Source organism: Lissotriton helveticus, chromosome 3_1 (assembly GCF_964261635.1).
Source record: "Lissotriton helveticus chromosome 3_1, aLisHel1.1, whole genome shotgun sequence".
NCBI lineage: Eukaryota > Metazoa > Chordata > Amphibia > Caudata > Salamandridae > Lissotriton > Lissotriton helveticus.
In genome coordinates this window covers 369,625,046-369,650,548 of record NC_136061.1, presented here as the reverse complement: position 1 = coordinate 369,650,548, position 25,503 = coordinate 369,625,046, and the positions used below count along the sequence as shown (strand labels likewise).

Below are 25,503 nucleotides of genomic sequence, written 5' to 3'. Positions count from 1 at the left end.
CCCCCACAGGTACATTCTATAATACTCGCAACCCCATGCCGCAGCCAAAGCCTCACGCTCGATTATAGAGTAGTTCCTTTCAGCTGTAGTGAGTGTCCTTGAGGCAAACGCAACAGTTTTGAGACCAGAATCGTGTACTTGAGCAAGGACCGCACCAACACCTACAGCACTTGCATCTACTGTCAGGACTGACTTACGGTTGGTATCAAACGGTGTCAAAATGCCCGCCTCACAAATTTCCACCTTGATTCTTTTGAAGCACTCATCTTGTTCCACACCCCATACAAACTTACATCCACTCCTTAACAGCACTTTGATCTTCTCGGTTTTCTCTGCAAAATCCCTTACAAACTTGGCATAGTACTCGATGAGGCCGAGAAAAGACCTCAACTGATCCTTATCGCACGGAGAAGGTGCATTTCTAATGGAGTCTAATAAGTCTCTTTTAGGTTTTACTCCATCCACAGACAATGTATACCCCAGGTATTCAACCTCCTCCACTGCAAATTTGCATTTCTCTTTCTTTAGAGTCAAACCTGCCTGTTCCATCCTTTCTAAAACGGTTTTCAGGATCACATTGTGCTCTTCAATGGTCGCTCCAAATATCAGAACATCGTCCTGAAAATACACAACATTGTGTACACCTTTTAGTACAACACCCATCATCCTTTGGAATACTCCAGCAGCAGAGGCGAGACCAAAAGGCATTCGTGTGAATTGATATATTCCTTCGGTTGTTATGAACGCCGTAAGTGCTTTGGAGTCTTGGTGTAGTCTTATTTGGTGATAGGCGCTACGAAGGTCTAACTTGGAAAAGTACTTCCCCCCTTTTAATGACAGAACCAACTCATTGATGTTCGGTAAGGGAAAGTTGTCCACCACAATGTTTTGGTTCAGAGTGCGAAGGTCCACACAAAAACGAAATTTTCCATCAGATTTGGTTGTAATAACTACAGGGGAAATCCAAGGTGATGTTTCGATCTGCTCTATTACACCCTGGACTAGCATTTCCTCTAACATCTTCTTCACTTCCTCACGTGCAATGAATGGAACCTTTCTGACCTTGTGTTGCATAGGTATGGCATCGTCCCTCAACACGATCTTATGCACATAGCCCCTTAACTCTCCTATATGTTCCTCAAACAAACCATTCATCCCTTCCACTATCGAATCAGTGGTTATGCTGTCTACCACCATCACTTGTTGTGTTGCTCTGGGATTTATTATTATCCCAAGGTCATACTGTTGCCCCCATCCTAAAATTGCAGGACCAGACTTAGCTACATACACCTTCCCTTCAGTTGAACGATCCTTGAATGTTATTGCACACACCATGAACCCAATCACATCTATGCTTTCACCCTGAAAACCACAGGCATTAATGTCACTAGCAGACAAGTGCGCATCCTTCCAATTTGCCAGGAACATATCCTTGGGAATTATGGTCCATAAAGACCCAGGGTCAACCATTAGTTGAACCTCGATTTTATCAATAAGAAACAATGCTTTTGGTCTGAATCTCCTACCAGGTTCACCCTCATTCGCACCGTCTCCACCTAAACATAATATTTTGTTTGCACCTTCAACACTAATGGAGTCTTTTACTTCATCCTTGTTTTCAACAACAGCAACCGTGTCAACGTTTGTACTTCTACACATTTTTGAAAAGTGTCCTTTCCGCCCACATTTCCTACACATTTTGTCTATCGCAAAGCATCTCCTAAAGTCCGAGTTGTGAAAAGTACTCCCACATCTACTGCACATTCTTCCTTGGAATCTGTTCCTGTCATTACCTGAAAATGTATTGTTAAATCTTTTCTGACTACCTCCTCCTAGGTCCACACTCCTCTTGTTCACAACAGCAACTTCATCATGATCAACACATGAAACATCATTGCCTTGAGCATTGCCTTTTGCGTTATCTTTCTTTTCCATTTCCTTCATGCATGCATTCGATTCCTCAACTACTTTTGCTATATCAATGGCCATTTGTAGAGTTGGGTTTTTTGCTGCCCACAATTTTTCCTGCATCTTTTTGTTTCGACACTGTACTATTAGCTGGTCTCTTATCATTTCATCTCTTATTTCACCAAAACAACATTTTATCGACAACTCACGTAGCCTAGCTACAAACTGGTCCACAGACTCTTCATTCCTTTGAGGTTGGGTGTAAAATTTGTGCCGCGCCATCACAATATTTACTTCTTTTGCATATTGTTTTTTCATCCGAGCTTTAGCTTCTGTGTATACATTAGTTATCGCCCTACCATCTTGGTTGACTGCCACAGGAAGATATTTAAAAGAATGCTGACCCTCCTTGCCCAAAGCACTTAACAAGAGGGCTTTCTTCCTAACTGCACTAAAATCTTTCCCATCTAGCGCCTCGATGTAGTTCTCAAAAACATCTATCCATTCATCCCACTCAATGGGTGGATCTCCTGTGGCTTGTAGGAACAAAGGAGGTGCAATAATATTTAGATTCTCCATTTTTTTTTTTATGGAGAGGTGGTCAAACTGGATAAAAAAATGTCACCTCCTAACATATACTAAAAGAGTGCTTCGTTATTCTTTTTTTTTCGCTGTGCACTGCTTACAGTCTCGTTAAAAAAACGATCTTTAAATGATGCTCTCACCCTTTATTTTTTCCGTTGATGGGGCACGCACGCCTCGTTCCCTCTGCCTGATGTCCGTCTTGCTTTAACCAGTTCTAACTACTGGGTAAACTGCTTGGGGTTATCTAACTATTCGGTAAATTGTTTCACCGAACAATCTCACCTTGCGATATCCGTTGCTAGGATACGCGGTAATCCAAGATGGACGCTGCGTGGTCGCGTCACTGCTGGCACGTTGCCGTTCGAGTCGCGTCACTGCAGGCACATCACTTCCTGCTCCCTTGTTGACGCGGCTCAGTGGAAGAAAGACAATGGTTGAACATCGAACGGTGAGCGTTTCTCGAGGAGTGTGCTCGTGTGCCTGTTTGAAAGATGCAACGCGTATCTCCACTCGATGTGCTGGTGTGCTCGTGCGTCGATTTGAAAGATGCAACCCTGTTGGGATCAACAGGTTGGGTACAACGAAAGTCAAAAATTGGGTCACATAGTATGCACACAAGTCATTCCGTTTTTCTTTTGCACAAATCGTTCAGTTTCTGCTCAAGAAGTCGCGTTTACATCCCGATTAAATCTAAGGAGTTTCTCTTTCTTTTAAGAGTGCTGCTTTCACAAACGTGGCGGTTCTTTGGCTGGGTGTAGCCTTTTAGATTAACGTTAAGGAAAGTCACAAGCAGGCACACGACAATCTCTCCAACTCACCGGTCAGTTAGGAAACTTGCAGGCTTCATTTCAGTAATGAAAACGTAAATTGATGCAGGCTTCAGGCTCAAATGTTTCCTGGGATAGCAATTTGTCTCTGTTAGTATGGTTCTTCAAAGTTCTTTTCTCTGTTTCTTCAAAAAAAATTCGCGTGGTTCTTTTCACCAGTGGAGGTCTTCTCCCTCTATGGTTGTTTAGCTCCTTCTGTTCATCATCGCCATGTGTTGTAAATGAAGTCAGCAGGCAGATGTAAGGCTTAACTCTTATTTATTAAGCACCATAGAGAAAAGCTGGTGTTCCCATCAGAAAGCAGGAGCTAACTGACAGGACAGAACAAAGGAGTAAATGACATCAGGGAAAATGGAATGTTGGACTTAAAGGGATACATAAAACATAAGTGCAGAGAATACAACACTTACCTCTGGCATGCTGTGCATGAGAAAAAACTTTGCCACGCAGAGAGCACTTTGCCGGCAGAGTTCACAGAGTTTTGTCTAAACAACTGCATTACAAGCATAACGCGGAGTGGGCAAAGATCTGCGAACTCCACTGGCAAAGCGAAATTTATCGCCCACCACTAGTTGTGACCTTGCTTCCCTATAAACAGAGCATGCCTAGGGTTGTTGGTCTGTTGCTCCTGGGTAGTCCTTCTAACTACATTTTCTGCTGTGCATGCCAGTGCGAAACACCTCTGTGATTGCTCTTTAGATCCTTCACAATGTTGCCTGTATCCATTGACTGGCAGTGCTCTTCTGTCACCTCTGAGTGGACTCTACAGATCGCTTGCCGTGGCTTCCTGAATCCAGTGTATGCCTGGGGACTGTCCTCTTTCACAAATTAGCAGACTGTAAAAACTATTTCCTATAATCTGGTGCATTCCTGTGTTTTGCTCTTCTGCAGCTCAAATCCAACCATGAATCAGGATATAACATACTACCCATGCTCCAGTATGCTCTCCAGAGATCTGAAGCCCTGTACACATTGCAATTACAACATAATCAGGGCCGCACTGAGAATGGAAACCGGCCCTGGCAAACTGTGTGGCCGTCCCCCCTTGGGGTGAGGGGGGTGCAGCCGAACAGTTTGCGAGGGCCGATTTTGGCCGATTTTGTTACAGGGGGCCGATATTGCCGCCCCCCGGGTACACAACAACGGCCCCACAGGTGCCCAAAACCGGCCCCACCTAGTGGCCCACTGGGAAATGCCCGGTGCCCGCTACGGCCAGTCCGACCCTAAACATAATGCAACATATTATGTGATTAAAGGTAAAGTATGTGTCACATTTTGTAACAGTGACTGTAGTATTTTCGCATAGGACAGGAAGCAGTAAGAACGATTTCAAGTAGATTCCTTTAATTCCAGCCCCCTGGTAACAGGCACAACCAGTATGAACAGTCTCCTAGTAGGAATGACATACAAACAGAATACTAACCACATCATGCAATTCTGGATTCTAGATAAGGATACACAGTTCTAACTATGACTTAATGCAATTCTAATCATGGAACACAACTTACCATATAAGTACTACACTACACACCCCTCCTAAAGGAAAAACAAAATAATGAAAAAAGAAAAAAACATAAATGAAATTAACTTAATGACAATCAAACATTTCTACAGATTTGGGTTTCTTAACAACTCTACCACTAGAAGTTGTAATAACTTTGTCAGTACAAATTGGTGCATTAATATCAGGAATACATTGTGGGTTCTTATCCAACAAAGCAGGTTGAATGGGAGGAATACCTTGAGAGGTGACACTCGAAGGGTCAGAACAGGGGGGACGCGAATAGCCCACTTGAGGAGTGGTGTCAATAGATTCCAACCAGCAAAAATGTTTTTTTTCCTTCTAAATATTCTCCATTTTACCATAAAGGTCAGATGAAACTGGTGCAAGACAACTGAAATGCCATACTTCACCATTGTACAACCAGGCAGTGTTGTTCATGACTTTCACAACACGTTTGGGTTCACTGAACTTGCTTTCCCCTTTGGAGACATTCTTTGAACGTTTTACACAAACCCATTGACCTTCACACAAACTGGCAGGGTTGACACCATGTTTTTCATCATAGTAAATTTTGGTTTTCATTTGGGATAGCTTAATACATTCTTTCACTTTGGATAGATCAAAGTGAACCATACCATTCTTATTCAACGAACCTGGATTGATTTTGGAATGAGGAATCCTGCCTCTCATAAGGGAAAAGGGCTTTTGCCAACAGAGGAATGAGTAGTACTCCTAAAAGCCCAGAGCAATTTTTTTAACTCCTCATCCCAGGATAAACTTCCTTTATTGGCTAATTGGAGAATTCACTTGATACTGTGATTGACTCTCTCAACAATGCCATTGCCACTGGGGTGATATAGTGCAGTAAACCTCTGTTGGATGCCAGAGGCAGCCAAGTAATTTTTAATTTCAAGTGATTTGAATTGTACACCATTATCAGAAAGGATAACTCTAGGAAACCCTTCTCTAATAAAAATGAAATGTTATCCAGGAATGTGATAACAGTCTTGGTGTTAATTATACTTACCACACTTACTTCCAACCATCTGTAAAAATTGTGCACCAGAACTAAAATATATTTTTGTGAACCATCTTGCCACACAATGGGACCCATAAAATCCACCGCAAACACTTCCCAGGGTAGGTCTGGACAGGAGGGAGAAGCTAACGGCGGGTTAAATGTTTTAAGGGTTTTGTCAGAGACCTCACACTTGACACACATTCTGAAACACCGTTCCACATCCATGTATATTTTGGGCCACCAATGAAGCTCTTTCAAACGTAACTTGGTACGTGTGATGCTGGAATGTCCTTCATGACAAAGATCAAGAATTTTCGTTCTTAAACTTTTAGGCGGGATGATTTTGTCACCACGTAAGATTAAGGAATCACGCAAACTGAGTTCACCTCGTACTTCCCAAAAACCTCTGAGATCATCAGTGATTGATTTTTTATCCATTGCACTCCACCCACTTACAATCAATTGCTCCAATTCAAGTAAAATGTGTTCTTCTTTCTCTGTTTTGGACCATTCTTCTTTATTAAAACTACTCTGGGGTGTGTCAAAGGTTACTGAAGCAACTGAAAAATCATTCCAAGTGTTTCTGTCCAATTCAGTTAAAAGTAGAGACATACGACTTAAGAAATCAGCCGTGACATTTTTAACACCTCGTTCATACTGTATATCATATAAAAAATCTTGCAGCCGCATAGAGAGTCTAGCAATTCTGGCTGTAGCATTGGCCAAACCTTCTGTAGTTAAAAGTTTTGTAAGAGGTTTATGATCACATTGTATAACTAAATGTCCTACCCCACAAACATTTCCTGAAGTATTCTAGGGCCCAAATACATGCTAGTGTTTCGCGTTTGATTACTGAGTAACGTTCCTCGGCAGGAGTAAGCGAACGAGAAGCAAAAGCAATGACCGCTTCTTTATTATTGCCATCCTGTTGAGTTAAGACAGCACCCAGACCTTTGCTACTGGCATCAGTGGTTACGATGGTATCAGCAAAAGGATCAATACCTTGAAGGTCAGGATCTTGAGTAATGGCTTTTTTTATTTCATCAAAGGACAATTGGCACGCCGAACACCATGAGAACTGCACTTTGTTGTTGAGAAGAGACCTCATGACATGAGTCTTCTCAGATAACTTTTCCACAAATTTCATATAAAACTATGCAAGCCCTAAGATTGATCTTAGATCTTCCTTTGACTTGGGTGCAGGTACTTCATAATGGCTTTTATTAAGCTAGTTTTGGGTCTGATTCCTAGGGAACTTATTTCGTGACGAAGATAAGTAACACACCAACAAGTGAGCCACCTGGTTCACCGTCGAGCTCCAGACCTCTAAACGCGCATGCCGGAAACTGGAGAAGACATAGGTCCACGAACGCACACGGGACAACCACGCAGCCCACAAGGACGCCACCCGCAGACACCACCACCTCATCAGATTAGCCAAGAGATCCTCCTTCAAAGACCGCTTGGATAACAACGCACACAACAGCAAAGAGCTCTTCAGCATCGTAAAGGAACTCTCCAACCCCAGCGCCAACGCCAACGACATCCTGCCCTCACAAGAACTGGGTGACTCACTAGCCATCTTCTTCCACCGCAAGATCGCTGACATCGATGAAAGCTTCAACACCACGACCGCCCCTACTACGCCAGACTCCACCTCACCTGTGAACACCACCAGTGCCAACAAAGTGATGCATCTACCTAGATGCGTCACTTTGTAAATATGATGCAACATGGTGCATATTTACGCTGCTGGTTCGTCACAGCGGACTAGTTGTTCCCTTGCAAACACGGATGGAATGTGAAGCGCAGGCTGACTAACAAACGTGCACTTCACCTGACTAAATTCATGAGGAAGCAGCCTGATTCAAGTCCTCCGTAGTGTCAGATAGTTAAGGTAGGAGCGTCTGGTTTTCGGCGTTTAGTTCCTTCAGTAATATGCCTGTCATTAACTATCTACCATTCCAGATAACGCTATCTTTACTGAGCATGGATTTTGGAGCAAGAGAGTATTGTCTCTCAGATCTCAGTAGAGTCGGTCGTCACGCTCCGAACATAATCTTAGGAAACAAACCATAGCGAGTTGTGTCACTGGTTCTCTCCTGAGAACTGGTTGTAAACTTGACAAACCAAGGTAGTGTCTCAGAAAATTAGAGTTTGTCTCAATTTAATATTCACAGAACTCAAATTATAACGAGAGAGATAAGTCATAGCGCTTGAGCAGAGACAGAGTATGTAGAAAATTTGTAGGAAAGAGCGTGTTCCAAGGAAGAATAAGGAGTTCAAGCACCACAAATAATCAATACTTACCTGTATATTTTTGTGTATCAAGCCACCGAGTAAGAAATAAATGAGAAGCAGGAAAAAACAAGAATTTAGGTTGAAGACCACCAAAAGAACACTTACCTGAAAGAACAGTCGTTTCTTCATCAGCAAATCGTTCTAACAATCAAGTACTTCCCCAGGAAGGAAAAGAAAAGCAATTCATCTCTTATTATATGCTAAGAGTGTAATGAATGATTAGCAAGACAAAAGTAAACTGTTGACAAGAAGAAAATAAGTGTTATACAGCATAGAAGAGGAACAATAGCCTAAAAGCAGATTAGGTATGTAGAGGTTTAATGAGAAAAATAATAGAGAATTAGAAAATTAAGTTAGAGTAGGATAATTTATGTTCTGTTCCATTTCCTTACAGTTCCTATACATCGCAGGGGGATTTTAGGAAATAGAAAACTAAACAGAAGAAAAGAAGAACCCTTCCTGGAGAAGAACCACTGTTTAGGCTTTCTCTTCTTTCTCCTATCCCCTTTCACCCCTAGGGACTTAATGCACTTTAGCATTCGTTATCTGTGAGCAGTTGGTTCCTGGAGGGGTGTTGGGAATTAGCGTCTTTGTGTTCCTGTGCAAGTCTGTTACTATCTGGCTTCTCCAACAGGGAATCATCTCAGTGGTGGTTCCCTCCCCAGCACTGAAGGTTTGCTGACCTGGTGCTACACTTAGTGTCTGCTCAGCAAACTTTTGTATTGAGACTATAAACTCCAAAAAGCAGGAGTTTGTATTCTATATACAAAAAAGTGGCCTAACACACAGAGAGCTTTCTCCTTGTGTGTGTGTGCCATTCTACATTTTCCCTGTCATGCAGTGAAATACTTAGCAGATGTGGGCAGGGGCAATAAGTGGCGGTCATCTGTCCTCAAAATGGTGGGAAGACCGTCATTGTGATTTGGCTGCACCTTGGCGGACATGCTGCCTGGTCAGCAATTTACCCTGGCGGAGCCAGCGGAGGTTCTGCCGATGCAAAAAAACAGTGCTTCCCCCGACTTTAAATGATGTAAATTAACCACGAGTTAACCAGAAGCGCCACTGATTTACAGAGTTATTCCCGCCCTGCCAAACTCTAAAGGAGGCCAGTTGTCGAATATGGTTGAATAGGAAGACAGGAAGACTAGTTTATTAACACTGCCCTATTTTGTGTAAAACATATACAATGTTGCATTTGTTCAGTCGATAACGCATTTGGAGTCCTCTTTCTAACAAGACACATTCCTGCAGAAAAGTATCATAGATTTTCTGTTTATTTTGTAAATGTGGAACAAGGAGGTACTTTAAAATTCATGCCTTAAAGCTTTAAAACACTTGCAAGCAATGTGGGGTTCTTCTAAACTCACTTGTAAATTCCACTCCATGGGTAATAAGAGGGTAATAAGAAGAATTCCAAGGGAGAGTTTACGGTGGAAGTTTAGAAATGCCTACAAACGCGGGTTTTGGGTTTATGCCCAAGCTTTGATTCGACATGTCTGGACCTTGGAAATGGTCAGAGATTTATTTCAGCACCCGGCTGGCGTACTTCTGATTCCTGGGTGGGAAGGAGAACATTTCACCCCCACAATTGGTAGAGGTTTAGCAGAAGGCTTCCTCCACAAGGTCATTTTTTTTCTCCCCATGGAGCAGAGTGGGCCCATTCATCCTCTAGGAATTTCTTTGCTTTCGAGATCTCTGTACAGGTGGAAGGGGTGACCTTAAAAACAGCCACATGACATTCCCCGAAGAGGGCCTGAGAACCAATGGTTGTTGCAGATTTCTAGAGTTAGTTTTGTTATTAGGGCCCAAAATTGCCTTTTTAAAATAACTGTAGGTTTGCGAATATTGTGACCTAAACATGAATTTGCAGGAATTCTGAAACAAAACATTTTGATATCAAAGAAAGAATCATTCTTTCCTCCCTGTTTGAATTGCATGTACATGGCCAGGGTTTTGTGTCCTGCACCTTACAAAGGCCCTGCCTTCTCCCAGATGTTGACACTAGGTGGGCAAAGTCTCAGCCTTATACTGCCTAATAACAGGAACCAGCAGAAGAAAGGTGACCAGTTAACATTTGTGAAGTGCTGGAAGCTTTGTTGCACCTAGTGTACTCTGTTTCTGGTATGCTTTAGTCCATATGAATTCAAAACATTGTTTTCGAAATCTGCAATTTCTGTAGCACAGGATGGATCAGATGTTTTACCAGCGTTTTAATATCACAAACCCACCATTTATGTTTATGGTCATGTAGTGATTTTGAATTCTGGGTGTCCTTTGCGGTTTAGGGTAATGTACAGAAAACGCAGTGGCAACAGAATGGTAGACTTCAATTAGCCACGAGTAAAAGGAACACACTGACCCCTCCCATAGGGTACACGGTTTACCTCAGATTACAGGGTACAATGTTTCACCTTAGGCTTCCGGGACAGTAAAAACCCAGGCGTCAGTCTCAGTTCTGTTTAATGCAACTGACCTGAACTGACTTGAAACAACATAGAAAAGTGTCTCAATACGGACAATAACTTGTTTTTGTGTATCACTTAATTCTAGGGTAGCATAGTCGGGTGCTTTCAGAAATAAATGTTACCTTTGCTGAATGTAATAAATGCTCGTTTGGTCAAACTCGGAATGGAGGCAAGATTCAGCTGGCACCGTTGTAATTCTTAACGGAGGCCGGCAGATTAAACAGAGAGGTGTGCAGTCGGCGCATTATCCCACTGTTGCCTTTTATACGCTCGCCCCTACTTCGCAGTCTTCCCATGTTCAACGAAAGGGACTACTTTATCATCTGTATTCTGAACACTAGCGTGGAGCACTTGGGCGGCTAGAATGGAGTTCTTTTTAGTCACGATCGAAAAACGATGCATTTTTGGTTTCATTCATGTTTGCTTGAATCGATGGCGCCACGGTGTGGTCACATTAGAGAACAACGCTATTTATGAACAACGTGAGCTGATTATCTTGCAGTTATTGTTTGCAGAAGGATCCCAAATGTCAGAAAAATATATGGCAACCATGGCTTGAGATACCACAATTTAGGGACAAAGGATCCGGGCTGGATAATGCACAGCGCACTAGTCAAAAATAGCACGTAATAGATGGATTTTCACACCCATTGGGAATATGTTGGTGGGGAAGGACAATTTTGGTAGGGGGAGAAGGGAGCGGACATAGAGGATGGATATCTCTAACATAGTCACTGTATTCCGGAATGTAATTATAGACTGTATTAGCATTGAACTTGTTATGCACAATGCTTACCTACCGGTGTTTTGGCTGATGTTTAAAAGCAAAATAAAAACAGTTAAAAAAAAACAAATGTCAGAAAAAGTCGAGTGTCTGTGGATACTGTTGCCATTTCTCTTCGTAGAGAGAGGCTCCGCAGTTTTCACCGAAGGGAAAATACAATACCAAGCCCAGAGCTTCTTTTATTTAAACCCGCTTTCATTTCTTCCCCTGTTTATTTTAACCATAAACGTTTTAAAATGAAATGCCGGAAGGCCTAACATTGGAAAAAACAGAACAGCTATTTAAATTGCACCTGTCATAAAATATTGCCAATAGAAATAATTTCTCTTTCTATCTAGGCTCTTGTTACAAGTCAGGACTGTTTATTGTACTAGGTAGGTGAGGTGTACCAGGACATACACATTTCTAAAGGCAACGTGCACAGCACACATCCCCCAGATGTTATCATTCCACAGGCCCGCAGAGCTCAATACCTGTACACAAAAGGTGCCCACTCTGGGCAGAGCCATTGGAATCATGCAGCAGAGTCAAATTATGCGACACGCTGAGCAAACTATGTGGCAAGAAAAGGTAAACTATACAGTGTGATGCAGAACATTTTGTGATAGCAATACCTCATTATTTTGTCATTTTACGCGTGTTAACTCTGTCTGGGCATTGCTTGCAACCCATAAGTACAAGTTTGGCACCCCAAATATAGCAATAAACATCAAAAAGATGGCCAGTCAACCTTTGCAAAGGGCCTTCCTTTCCACTGTGCAACAGCAGGTGTCGCTGCATTTTTAGTAACTTTTGAACAATTTGAACTAAAAACAACTTGCTAAAATGTGCAGATTATGCAGCAGATGAAAGATTTTGTGGAAAAGGAGGCAAATCTATAATTATGCCAAAAATGTCATGGAGGCACAAGCGCATAATTCCAGTGGCCCTGACTGTGGATCATGAAAAGAAGGACCATAGAGGTTCAATTTTTTCAGATTTCATTTTTTGTTATTGATTTTAGCTAGCAGTCTATAGATATAATCATCACATACATTAATATTCTGATCCATATTTTATAATTATAGAAAACATTTAAAATGTTTAAAACGCACTAGCAATTAACAGCAGACGGAGGGACATATATCAAATCTGATGCCTCTCTTGCAGTGTATACATTAAATCTAAGAAAAATGGGCGTTTACATTTTTTAGAGGAAAGCAGCAGGGCACACAATTAGGTAGTACAGTGGATTACTTCATCCACTCAGTGGATCTGTGTTTTTCCTCATGGTAACAGGTTCAAATCCTGGTTGTTCCATTTGGCGTTACATCCTTCTGGAGTTGAGAAATTAAATTGAGGAACAATAAACATCTGTTAGTCAGCATGTGGATGTCACAAAGTGGGGAAATGGGTTTACAATACAGGTATTATGCTACCTTCCATCCCCAGGTTACAGCCTTTACACATACCTTCATCTCCGCCTAACACAGATCAGATAACTATTACCTTTCTCAAGTGTAGACGGGCACCTCTTAAATCAAAATAAACCTGCACAATATGTGCTCTACAAGCTGGTTCAAGTATGGCTGCATTTGATTTTTTACTGCCACATTGTTTCAATATGTATAGCACAATACGTCTGAACACTGTTTGCCTTATTTCAGAAACCAGAGTAGCTATTCCAAACTACCTTTTTAATGAACAACATTATTTGATTTACTGAATCACAGTTTAGCTAGTCAGAGTACTGTATACTTAAAGTACACTGTGAAATATTAAAATTATTTATGAGATTAAGTGCACCTCCAGCTGCAGAGAAACATTCATTGCACAGACAAGCCCTCAAGCTATCAGGTAATGCCATTAATATACAATAGGAGCATATGGCGATAGCACCAACAGCTTTATAATAAACACAGGGGGGGGGCATATTTATCAAGCATGTGCGTCGCCCTTTGCACTGCAATGGGGCGCAAGTGTGACGCAACTACTAAGTAAGATTGATCAAGTCACACAAGGCCACCTCGCATTGCCCTGCGTGGCTTGATAAATCTAGAGTAACATAACGCAGCACAAATCACTTTGCTGCATTACTGTGCCCCAGGGAGGCGTTCCATGGGTGGAGCGTGGGTGTCCCATGCATCCGCCCATTGATTTTTTTCTCATTCCATGATTTACCAACACTGGTAATCATGGAAAAGTGTCAGAATGCCACGCCTCCCGGAGAGGTGTAATGAGAAGAAATATCTTTATTTCTCCTCGATTTTTCCTCTTTCTATGTGGGGTGCATTCGGCATGTAAAGAGGTCTAAAAAATGTTAAATAAACGGGCAAGCATTTATTTGCAGGTTAATAAATGCTTGCCTGTTTATTTAACTTTTTTTCCTGAATGTTAGTGTTCAGCAACTTAGCAGTAGCCCGTACTGCTGTTTACCAGGCGTGCCGCATGTAATGGTCAAGAGGGCCGCAAGCGGCCCCCGGGCCGTACTTTGAGTATCGCTGATCGATACGAATCTCGCACAGTCTGGTGAGAAGGATGGTATGATATACCATATCGAATGCAGCAGACAGATCTAATAACCCGAGGGCTGAAGGCTCAGCCTCGCACGCCGGCATACAAAGGTCATCCACCCTGACTAGAAGGGCCTCTCAATGCTGTGTGGTGGGCAAAGCCCCAGAGACAAGGATTTGATGGTTTACCAGACACTCAGATAGGAGTTGCTTGACATGTTTCTCCAGGAGCTTGACAGCAAATGACAGCAGAATATGGGATGGAAATTAGTAAGAAGCGAAGGGTCAGCATTATTATTTTTTTTTCTTTTAGCAAAAGCACTGTCAGCGCCTTTTTCCAGGCCTATAGAACATGTCCATTAATTAGGAAACTATTGCAGAATTCCAATAATTGGGGTCGGAGGACATGACCTCAATTGCCGCTTTCTAATAGAAAGGAGACAGATAATCTAACGGTGAGCCTACTTTTAATGAGGTGACAGTGGAAATAAATTTGTATGAGGTCAAAAGCTCAAAATGGTCCAAAAGAGATCCCTTAACAATATGACAGAATGATGTTCAAATTACATGACTCCTATAAACTAATCAATGCAAATACAAGAGCAACTCAAATCTCTTCTCTGTTGGGGCCTAGTCCTAAAGTACAGTTACAATAACAATTGATTGCCTCGAGCTGACAATATAAATAACTAAGTATAACGATTTTACATAATGAATTTACTGATAATAGGATCCACAGTCACCCAAAATTCCAAATTTACTTTTGTGACTATAGTATCTCGACTCATAACATAGAAGATTCTGAATTCAAGCTCAATAATTTAGAGCAAATGGAGAACAATGTTTAAAATATGTAAGGCAATCTAAATTCTTTAGTGTGCTCTGGGGCTTGACAGAAGAAAATGTAGTATTGTATAACATGAAAGCGTGAGGCTAAGAGTAAAGAAATGAAAGGTTTTGTAGCATAGAAGTCAGTTGCCTAAGGAGTTGCAGTCAATGTATTACATTTTGAACAGTAAATCTGACAATTGGCACCACAAAGGCTCCCAGGGGCAGATTTACTACTTCTGGCGCATCTGTGCTAATCAGCAGGGATGCGCCAGAAGAGTTGCGATGCATCTGCCCACCCGTGCGCCAGCACTGATGCGCTGCATTTACAATGCGGCGCACCGTGGCGCACCGATGGGCAGATGCATGTCGCATTCCCCATCGGAAAGGCGGCGCATTGCTGGAGTTATGTTGCAAGCGCGACGCAGCTCTAGCAAGGCTCGGGGGTGCCCTATCCCTAACATGCTGCGTCAATCCTTACGCCTGCTATAAGCAGGCGCAGGGTTTTGACGCAGCATGGCCTTAAAAGTGACTGAGTGAAATCTTGTAGATTTCACTCAGCCAATTTTAGGAGGCGTTCCTGCGCCAGAACGCCTACCCCTGCGCCAGAAGCCTACATTTGGCGCAGGGCTTTACAATGTGACGCATCTCCCATATGCGTCACATTGTAAATACCCCGCAGCATGGCGCTGGCTTTGTGCCGCTGCTGCGTCACAAAAGTGATGCAACAGCGGCGTAAAAGAGGCGCAAGGGGCTTGTAAATCTGCCCCCCATTTTTTATGTAGGCCTTGCACATAAAGGGAAGTGAGATATTTGCAATCTAATTTAGCTTTCAGAAATGAAATTCAAAATCTCGATAAAAATAGGACAAAGAGAGAAACTAGTTTGAATAGTCAGTTCATGCTGATAATCCTGGATCAGTGCAACTTCCTCTGAGCTGCTACAGTCTACTCTCCCATTAGGGGTCCTGGCCTTGCGCTAGGCGCACCAACTACCACTAGAATTTTCATGTGCTTGCCACAGTGAATCAATTTCATAAACTTTATTCGACAATTAAGTCATAAAAGCAGAACATAAAATACACATTTCCCAAAATATTAAATACCATTAAAATGTATACAATAAATATTTAAAAAGAGATTAAACTATAATGGACTTTTGTCGAATATCATATATACTTCAATTCATAAAATCCATAAAACTCATCATATATACAGTCCAGGGTGATATTACACAAAGCTCAGTTAACTGATACATCCCCTATATTTACAGCTAAAATAGGTAGATAGATATTAGATTATCATTTTACTGCCGTAATTGTTTTGCCCGAATAACCCATGCCCATTTAAAAAACTTCGCCACAGCTATAGCAATTGGGGGTCTGGGGTCTGTACATAGATTTCTTAATGCCTCTTCATCTCTGCGGGTGCCAATCATTTTACAAATAGGTTTCACCCACATCGATCTAGGAGCAACATAAAGGGGACAAAAAAAGAGAAGATGACTTATAGACTCTTGTTTGTCCGTGCACCTAGGGCATTTATCATTGTCGTTTTCACCTGCCTATTTGGCTGTAAATTACCTTGTTGGAAGGGAGCCTACTCTAAGTTGGAAATAGAGTTTACGGTCATACTGCTTCTCTATGGCATCCAATATAATTCCAGCTTCGGTTGAGCCTTAAATTCCAGGAAAAGACCTGTTAGATGTAAAGAAAGACCCTTTATGCATACTTTTAAATTAACCATCTTCCAGTACTTTGCCTTCAGAATTTTTTTTGAGGGGAATACAGCATTTGCAGGGTCGTCCCAGAATTCCCCCATTCAAAGGCTGATTAACAAGGACCTAATGGCCTTCAGCCAGTGTATTTTGTGGGAGGAATCTTTGGCAATTGTTTCCTTTAGACCCCCCGCATAGTGCTGTAATTCTTCTGTGGTCCATATCCTACGCCAATAAAGTCGCGGACGTAGGGAAGCAAGATCTTGGACAGAATTTTTTCCAAGATCCCACATTAGTGGTGTCAACGGGGTGCTTAGCGGAACGCTAGTGGCTTTTCTCAAAAATTCATTTTCCGCTAGCGTCAAATTTCTTACATTTTCAAACCCCCAAAGTTCTGCTCCTTAAAGGGCTGAACTTAGCACCTTCCTTCCGTATATCTCTAATAATGAGCTAATGGGTTTTGATACTGAGGAGTTAAACCTTTTGAGAAGAATACCTGCCTGCTGGTGATGTTTTAGCACTGCTAGGTCTAATTGGCTAGTCCATCCCAGATCTCTCTGGAGGGTAACCCCCAGATAGGTAAAGGCGTCAACCCGCTCTAGCGAGGATTTATTCATATATATCTTCCCTCTAAAAGGTTTAGCAGACCCAAGGGGCTTACGGTCAGTAAGGACCATAAACTTTGTTGTCGCTGTATTTATTTCAAGGCCCCGGTCCGAGCAAAAAACTTCAAAGCGCCTTAAGGCACATTGAAGCCCACTTGGCGTTTTTGAGATTATCAAGGTGTCGTCCGCAAACATGAGGATCGGGACTCGCTTACCAGACATCGCAAGGACGTCGGTCGGGACCAAGGAGAGGAAATCCACCACCCCGTTCACAAAGAGCGAGAACAAGGTATGCGCCATAACGCAACCTTGCCTCACTCCCCGCTCAACAGGGAAGGGTTCCGTAACCTCTCCCTGGCGTCCCCACCGAACCCAAGCGAATGTGTCCTTATGTAAGTGAACAAACAAGCGCAACAACTCAGGGGCCATCCCTAGCTCCTCCAGGACTCGCCACAATTTGTTACGGGGAACCAGGTCAAAAGCCGCCATTAGATCAACAAAAACGGCATATAGGGTACCTTTCTCCAGAACCACAGTGCGCCAATATAGGATAATAAACCGGAAGACCTGACCTATAGTACTGGTCTTGGGTCTAAAGCCAGCCTGGAGGTGACTCAAGATGTTATCATCATCCATCCAGGTCTGGATTTTCCCCAATACCAGCTGGCCCATGATTTTTTGGATGGAGTCAATCAGGCTAATAGGCCTATAATTGCCTGCTGACGACTTGTCCCCTTTTTTTATCAACAGGCACTATTTCAGCACCTTTCCACGAGTGTGGAATTTCCATCCCTTGAGCTATGGCATTTGCTAGGTACATAATATATAACCGTCATCTATTTTTATCATTTAGGAATAGGTCAGCGGGGACACAATCCATACCTGGGGCTCGTCCCTCAGTCACTAAATCTAACGCCCTATCTACTTCTCTTACGGTGAAGGTGGCCTCATTGTAAAAAATATGGACTTAAGTCCCTTCGCTATTGCCAGCTTCACTACTAGCGTATTGCGGCTTAAAGTAATCTACCCATGTGCTTTGAGCAACATTATTTTGAGGGCTCTCCCGATGCCCACCCCTGTCCCATTTAAAAAGATTCCAGAAAATGTTTGGATTCTTGGACTCGCATGCCACTTTAAGGTCCTGCCACCTACTCTCTTCCCATGCTTTTTTTGCAAGAGACTGTTTATGCCTATAATTTGCTCGAGCCACCTTCATTTCGCTAAAATCTTTAGTTTTTATGCTTGGCCCAGCTCCCCCCTAGCTTGACGGCATGAGCCATCATACCAACTCTCCACTTTTCGAGTTTGGGCTCTGTTACCTTTACTAGGATTACAGAAGTAAGTTTTCAATTTGGTGAAGAAATTATCATGGGCGTCCATAAAAGGTTTATACAAGGACCCATGCGTTATAACCACCTCCATAGTTGCTAGCACACCTTCCAAACCTAACTCAATATCTATCATGATATTCTGATGCTCTACAACTTGACACCACTTAAGGTGGCGCTCATCATTTGTTATTACTAAGTCAGGCGGAATAGATCCCCTGGACATTTCGTCCACTTTACGTAAACCCAGGTTGAACACCGCGGTCAGGGGGTTGTGGTCACTCTCGATGCGGGCCATTACCTCCATATCGAGAAGAGTATATCACAACTTGAGGGGAACAAGTAACTAATCAATATTACTTGCCCTAACACCATTATCACAAGTTTCCTTACCCGTCCTGTCCGACAATGTTCGCCCATTAGCAGCCCTCAACTGGTTCCCCATGCAGAGGCCCTTCAACTGACTTGCAGCCTCTGTCCATTTTCTTATAGGTTTAATGTCCAGTTGAGGGACTCCCCACCTACAATCCTCATCCTCTGTTAAGTGCATATCATCGAGAACAAATGGCTCGAAAGTGGTATTAAAATCTCCTGCTATTAATGGCAATACATTAATGGGGGTGGCCTGTAGCAATGTTTCCAGAGCTGTTACAACATCGGATTTCCTACCACCTGGTAGGCCCCTGGCATGAACATTAAAAATATCAATTTTTAAGTTCGATGGAAAGCTAAACCTAACAGCAAGAATATCACTATTTGTCACAGGGAGTAGTTGGGTATAACACTTAAGGCTCTGCCTAACCCATACCACTAGTCCACCCATAGGAAGTCCTGGTTGCTTTTTAAGCGCAGGGACAACAAAATTCAAATAACCCACTTTAAACACAGGTTCAACCGCCCAAGTCTCCTGTAAAAGACAAATATCAAATTTGTCAATAAATTCCATCCAAGCGGGTGAATTAAGTTTAGGCCCCAAACCCGCCACATTCCATGAAATAAAAGATGTCTGGCATAATGACCCATCAGATCTAAAAGCAAAATCTCCCGACACAGGAGATACACTACGGGCTTGGTATGCAATATTCTGCTTTGGTAATGAACACTCTCTTTTAACCACCTCTACATTACCGAGACATATGTTGTTTTGCCTGCAGCCACTATTCCCTTCATTCCTACTTCCCTGGGCGGTCACTTGCCCTGCCCTCCTTTCTACATCTTCCCCAATTCCTGAGGCTATACTATTCAAAACGGGACTTTGGGACACATAATGTCAGTCGCAATCCCCCAGCCCCGACAAAGCATCAAATCTATTGAACAGCCTTATGTTCCCCAAGGGGCAAGGGTTAGGTGCCTCTCCCAGTGAAAAAGTATCCCTCTCAATGGAAACGGGGGGGCATAAAAATAAGATAGGGGGAGTGCTTGTATCCCAGGGGACGCAGATGTGATTAACACACCTCCAGTCTCTGAAGTTAATAATGACACAATCCCCCGCCACTGACTTACAACTCCTTCCTAACCAATTCACCCTCCTGGCAAACAAAATTTCTGCATGTATATTAATTGGCAGTGGTCGATACTTATTAAGCCAGAAGGTGCACTTATTTTTAAGATCAACATATGACTCCTGCCTCTCCTGGGCCAATGAGGGATCCCCCACCAGGACTACCACAAAGGGGGCTGATTCAGGAGGGAGATCAATGTTAGGTAAGGTGGCCACAGTGAATCAACCTCAGAGAATTGTCACCCCAGTAACTCCAAGGGTTTCCAAAAACCAAAGACTTTCCACGAAAAATATCAGGCTGAAAATAGAAGCACAAAAATGGAGTGAAGAATGTTGTCTTTACAGCACTGGTTGGAGCTCCTCATTGTTCCCACTAAGGCATGCGCATGAGCATATACTTTTAAATAAGCTGCCTTTCACCCAGGAGCTGCCTCGCCTACACGAGAGTTCTGCTGTTTCTCTCTTCTGGCTGAACAAGAGACACTCATCAAATGATTCTGTTGTGTGCAGGAGTTCTGTGTGAGGAAAAATTGCTATTGTGCACCAGAGTCTTTTTTGTGTGGCAGCAAGAGAGTGCAAAAGAATGAAAAAGTGTGTCAGTATGACTCAGGCGGTTCCGTACATCCCACTTTTCAGGTGTTTAAACCTTCCTTTGGCGGAGTCTCTGGCCACTTGAATGACTGGACGAGTTGTAACCTTGGTCAGTACTGGCATGTGTAGGCTGCTCATTAGATGTTGGGATTATTAAATGTTACCCTATTTCAAACCCCACTGATTGAACAGGGGCTCCGTGCTCTTGTCTTTAATCACCTTGACGGGTAATAGCCAGATTTGATGGGCCTTCGGACTTCAAAATACCTGATAATTTTATTTAGATGGTGAGATTCTGAAATATGCATAACTCCTAATGCACTCATATTGGCAAAAATTCATATGGCAGGATCTAAAACATGCCAGGGCATCCTACGACGACTGTAACAGGAGCTCACAAATAAACACTTGTACATAGGGGCATCTTATGATAATGTGTGAATGCTTTGGAGCATGTTTTTAATTTATGTTTTTGCAAGACCAAGGTTTGTCCTGTTCCTCAGAGAATACTTTAATTCCGACTGCACCTTTACTTTTAATCACAAAGACCTGCAGATTAGTCATTGCTGTTCAGGACCAAAACTCCAGGATAGACTATGCACTGCTTTTAGGAGCCCATGCTTTTCTATTAATTGAATTTTTGACTTAAACATTTAATATCATGCTGACACACATGTTCCTTTGTCGAGGACTCTTTGAAAGCACCAGCCGATCTAGACTGTCCCGACTCATTCATGTGACTCAGTGCAGGGTCTGTTGTGGTTTTCACCCAAAATGGAGCCTGACCAAGAAGGGGTTTCAGTAATGCTAAAAGATGAAATTGGGAGCTTTTGATAAAGTAATGTGACTACGAATCTAGCATCAGCCTCACCAATTCCGTCTACTCCTATATGTTACACTTTATAGCATTTTTAACCTGACTTCTCATTTAGTCAAACCATCCACAGTAAATGCAGCAGTCAGGTGCTCATTGAAGACCCAACAAGGCGCTAGGAACCCTCTTGTCAAGTTGCGTATAACACACAACTGATTACTCACCTGCATATGTGAGACGCTTTTTTAAAGCAACAGTGTCTTTCTCTGCTTTTCCATGTTTTACTGGCATGTTTTGGGGTGGTGTGCAGCACATAAATACAGCCATCTTGTGGAATTCTTCTGAAAGGCTTGACTTGTAATTTTGAGACCAAAGACCGCCGGAGCAGAAGGTGGTCTCAGAGGATGGATGGATTCCTGAACCCAAGTGAGGAGCAGCCAGAGAGAGCGCTCAGTAGAAACTGGGACTTCAAGGCTCATCAAAGATATTGCCAACTACCCTGCCAGAGACACCTATGGAAAAGGAGGTCTTTATGTATAAATACATAACATAAGGTGGCAATATGAGCTTTAACTAGCAGATGTGTGTCTAAAAGCAGTTGTATCTAGCAACGCCACTCCCACACCATCCTCACAGTCTATTTTTGTCTTGGCAAAAGTTACAAAAGTTAACAGGGCCTCTGAGATGCTTTATTTCTGTGCTGGTAACCTCTCTCCCTCCCCCCCTATTGCTTTTAAGCTTCTAATGAGCGAAAGGAGAGTTAGGCGAGGATATGCCATTACCGGATGGAGGGTTCGGTGAAGAAATTTGCTCCATACTTGGCATTATCTTCTTGGGGGGCTCCAGCACCACAGGCTCACGTGGACATAAGACCGAGCTGGGTGAGCGTCTAACCAGTTCAAACCAACCAGCACTGGAAGATGCCAGACAAACTCCCTGCCCTTGCCTTGCTCTAAGGCTTCCCTCTGGTGCTGAAGATCTCAAAACTACACCTTAAATACAGCCTTGTAGCTATCAGAGGGACTGTCTTGCAATAAATACAACTTTTCTATCCTTGGAAAAACTGCATACGCCTGGGTGGGCTGGGAGACTCCTCCTGAAGGGAGGATGGGGTGCAAGGAAAGAGGGTCTTGTAAAGCAGTGCCACGACTAGCGCCCGACTCTACTTGCACCCCGGTGGTCAATGGTTTCTTGTGAGAACTCATTCTCGGCCCTGCTTGAGGCAGCATCAGTGACCCAGCTAAGGGATATAGAAAGTCATGTTACTTCTAAAATAAGATCTGCACTCCCACCAAAAAAAAATGAAAAGAAAGGCACTATCAGCTAAAAGGTAAAAAAAAAACTGGTATGAGGAGGCCTGGCCCTTGATTTCGGATCAGGCTGCAATGGATGCTGCTACCATGAAGATGCCCTGGTGGTAAAAGTAAATATATCATACTTAACAGAGTAAGAGGCTACAAAGAAAATATTTCTTTAAACATTACACATTTTGCATCCCTAAAAACAGTTTGATCGGTCATTAGCCTAAGATCAAGCTATCTCACAATGCATTTTGAAGTTCCCTGGGTAAAGAGCAAAATACTTCAAATTTTAAAGTGTTTTCTGGAGTTCTGGGGAGTATGAAGTCATGCATTTTACTGGACTGGCGGGATGTGAATGGCGCTTCCCTAGGAGCAGGCTACAGATGCAGGCTTTGTGCGGCTGAGAACTGTGGGAAGTGTCTTTCTGTCCAGGCCTAGGCCGAAGCCAACCAATGGGTTTCTATCGGGAAGAAAACAAGACTTCTTTCTTCATGTTGTTACATTAACTTCAGAAATCACAAGAAAAAGTCTGAGACATTGGGTCACGTGCCTCAAAACATACACCCAATTGGGAATATAAATGACGTCTCAGGATTGGTAAAGAGTGCTGTTCAGATGAGTGGTATTGTTGTATGTGTCAAGGCACCGCCTCAAAGTGCCTGCGCTCCCACAATGTTGAATCACCAATGGAATATGGTCAGTATTAAACGGCTGGGTCTTGGAGAGAGGGGCGGTCATTGACCCTGGTTCCCCATTTCCATCGCTGAATACAACAAAGTAAATGTCATTCTTTCTAATACAAGATGGAACTTGTGAGTGACAGTCACTCCTGACGTCAGTTTGGTGGGATGGCCCTAATTATGGCCCGGCAGCACTTTGGCGGGCAGGCCTGCAGGTCAGTGGTACACACTGGCATGGACCCTGGAGTCTCTGACGATGCAAACACATTTCTTCACCTGAGCAGGTAACCTCGTATCAGGTGTGGTAGGAGCACCGCAGATTGACAACCGAGATTCTCAATCAATCAATAAATCAGACCATTTGTAGAGCGCACTACTTGAGGGTCTCAAGGCGCTGGGGGGGGGAGTGGGGAGATGGGGGATGCTGCTACTGCTCGAAAAGCCAGGACTTTAGGAATCTTCTGAAGGTCAGCAGGTCTTGGGTCTGCCGTAGGGGGATGGAGAGGGTGATCCAGGTCTTGGCGGAAAGGTGGGAGAACGATCTGCCACCGGAGGTCGCTCTTCGGATGTGGGGGATTTTGCTCCTTCACACTCTAAATGAGCCGCTACGATGTGGCCTTCAGAACAAAAAGATCTGGATTTCAGCACTGACTAGCCTGCATTGTGGAATGATGGGCAAATCAGCTCCTCTCCCCAAACCTTCCTTCAGTTTCCTTATCTGCAGTGCTGGAATGGAGCAGCACCCAGAGGTACCCGGGGTCCAACATAGGGTGACCAGATATTCAAAACAAAAAAACGGGACAGCCATTGACATAGACATAGGACTAAAAGGTTGGCACTGGTCAGTGTAATGTCAACATTTAGTCTTCTATCTCTGTCAATGGCTTTGCGGATATATGTGTGTGTGTGTGTGTATATATAATATATGACACCCATATGGACCTATGGAACATACCACAGCATGGCAGAGCAAGTCTTTAATTTTCATGCTACAGAGGTGTATGCACACACACCTCTGTAGCATGAAAATTAAAGACTTTCTCAGCCAAGTTAGGGCATGTTGCAAGGGGAGCTATATAATTCTGGCCTTGGGTGCTCTGCAGGGGCTGATTCACCTCCCATTTAATCCTGCTGGGCTGCCTGAATAAAGTCAGGCAACACAGTATAAGACTCTTTCAAACATCTTGTCCTTGGTTTTATGACAGGGCCGGTATGAACGTAAGACTACACAGCACAATCGTATATATGTGCGCTTTCACCCGATCCTCTCAAAATCGGCACATTTCTTTGTTTTGGTAAAAAGTGTCGGGACATTCATGGGAAAACCAGAACTGTCCGGGCAAATCCGGGACGTCTGGTCACCCTAGTCCAACAGCTATTTTCGAGCTGGACCCTGGTTATAGAATGGCATCTCTGAATCGTACTTTTCAATGTATCAGCACCTGAACATGTGCAGAGCACCCACTCACATTTAGGGCCTCATTTACAACATTTTGGTGCAAGACAGTATCGCAAGGTTTCTTGCGGTGGTGCCCTGCGTCAAGCAGGAATGCACCGCATCTATGAAACACAGCGCATTCCTGTCCTCTTTCCCTGCGCTGGCGTGCAGATGGCAGACGTGCTAATGCAGGCACCCTTGCACCATGATGCAATGGTGCATGCTTTGAAATCGGGTTGTGTTTGTGCAGGAAGGGACACCTTCTTTCACAAAAACAACCGGTGCGCCTGCCCTGGGGATGCGCACGGTTTTGACGCAGTCCCAGATTTACGCTATGTTGTAAATCAGGAAATGTGTCAAAAACCATGGGTGTTGAGGTGGAACACTCGCTGCAACTCCCAAGGCACGCCTGCTTCACTCAGCGTGAGGCAACGCAGCGACTTGCGCTGCGTTGTCTTACACCATATCTACAAGGCCATGAAAACCCACGCAGGTAACTGCTCCTTAGTGATGACCACTAAGGAGCAGTTACAATGTTATGACTGTGATGGGCTGCAGCGCTTAGCAGTATGGTGACGAAGTGTGGGAGATAGGCACTCGGTCTATGGTTGTCAATAGGCTGGCAGCTTTGATCAACTCTACAGGTCCGTTTGTGGTACTTCTTATGATCACGGTCCACTAAGCTGGTTACTGCAAAGGGCTGTTCATTTTGAGATTCCTTTTGCTTATGTTTATGGTCCTGAGCAGGCATAGGGTGGAGGGAGAGGTGGTCATGCGATCTGATGGGAGGACATAGCTACACTCATCACTTATA

General features: G+C 43.3%; 1 protein-coding gene across 1 annotated transcript in view; it reads left to right on the top strand.

Moving 5' to 3' along the window:
- Positions 1-4,512: 4,512 nt before the first annotated feature.
- Positions 4,513-25,503, top strand: part of LOC144823001 (uncharacterized) — a 41,734-nt gene continuing 20,743 nt past the window's right edge. Inside the window, exon 1 of the mRNA XM_078681106.1 lies at positions 4,513-4,576. Within this exon, the coding sequence (XP_078537232.1) occupies positions 4,513-4,576 (64 nt within the window). The remainder of the gene's footprint in view (positions 4,577-25,503) is intronic.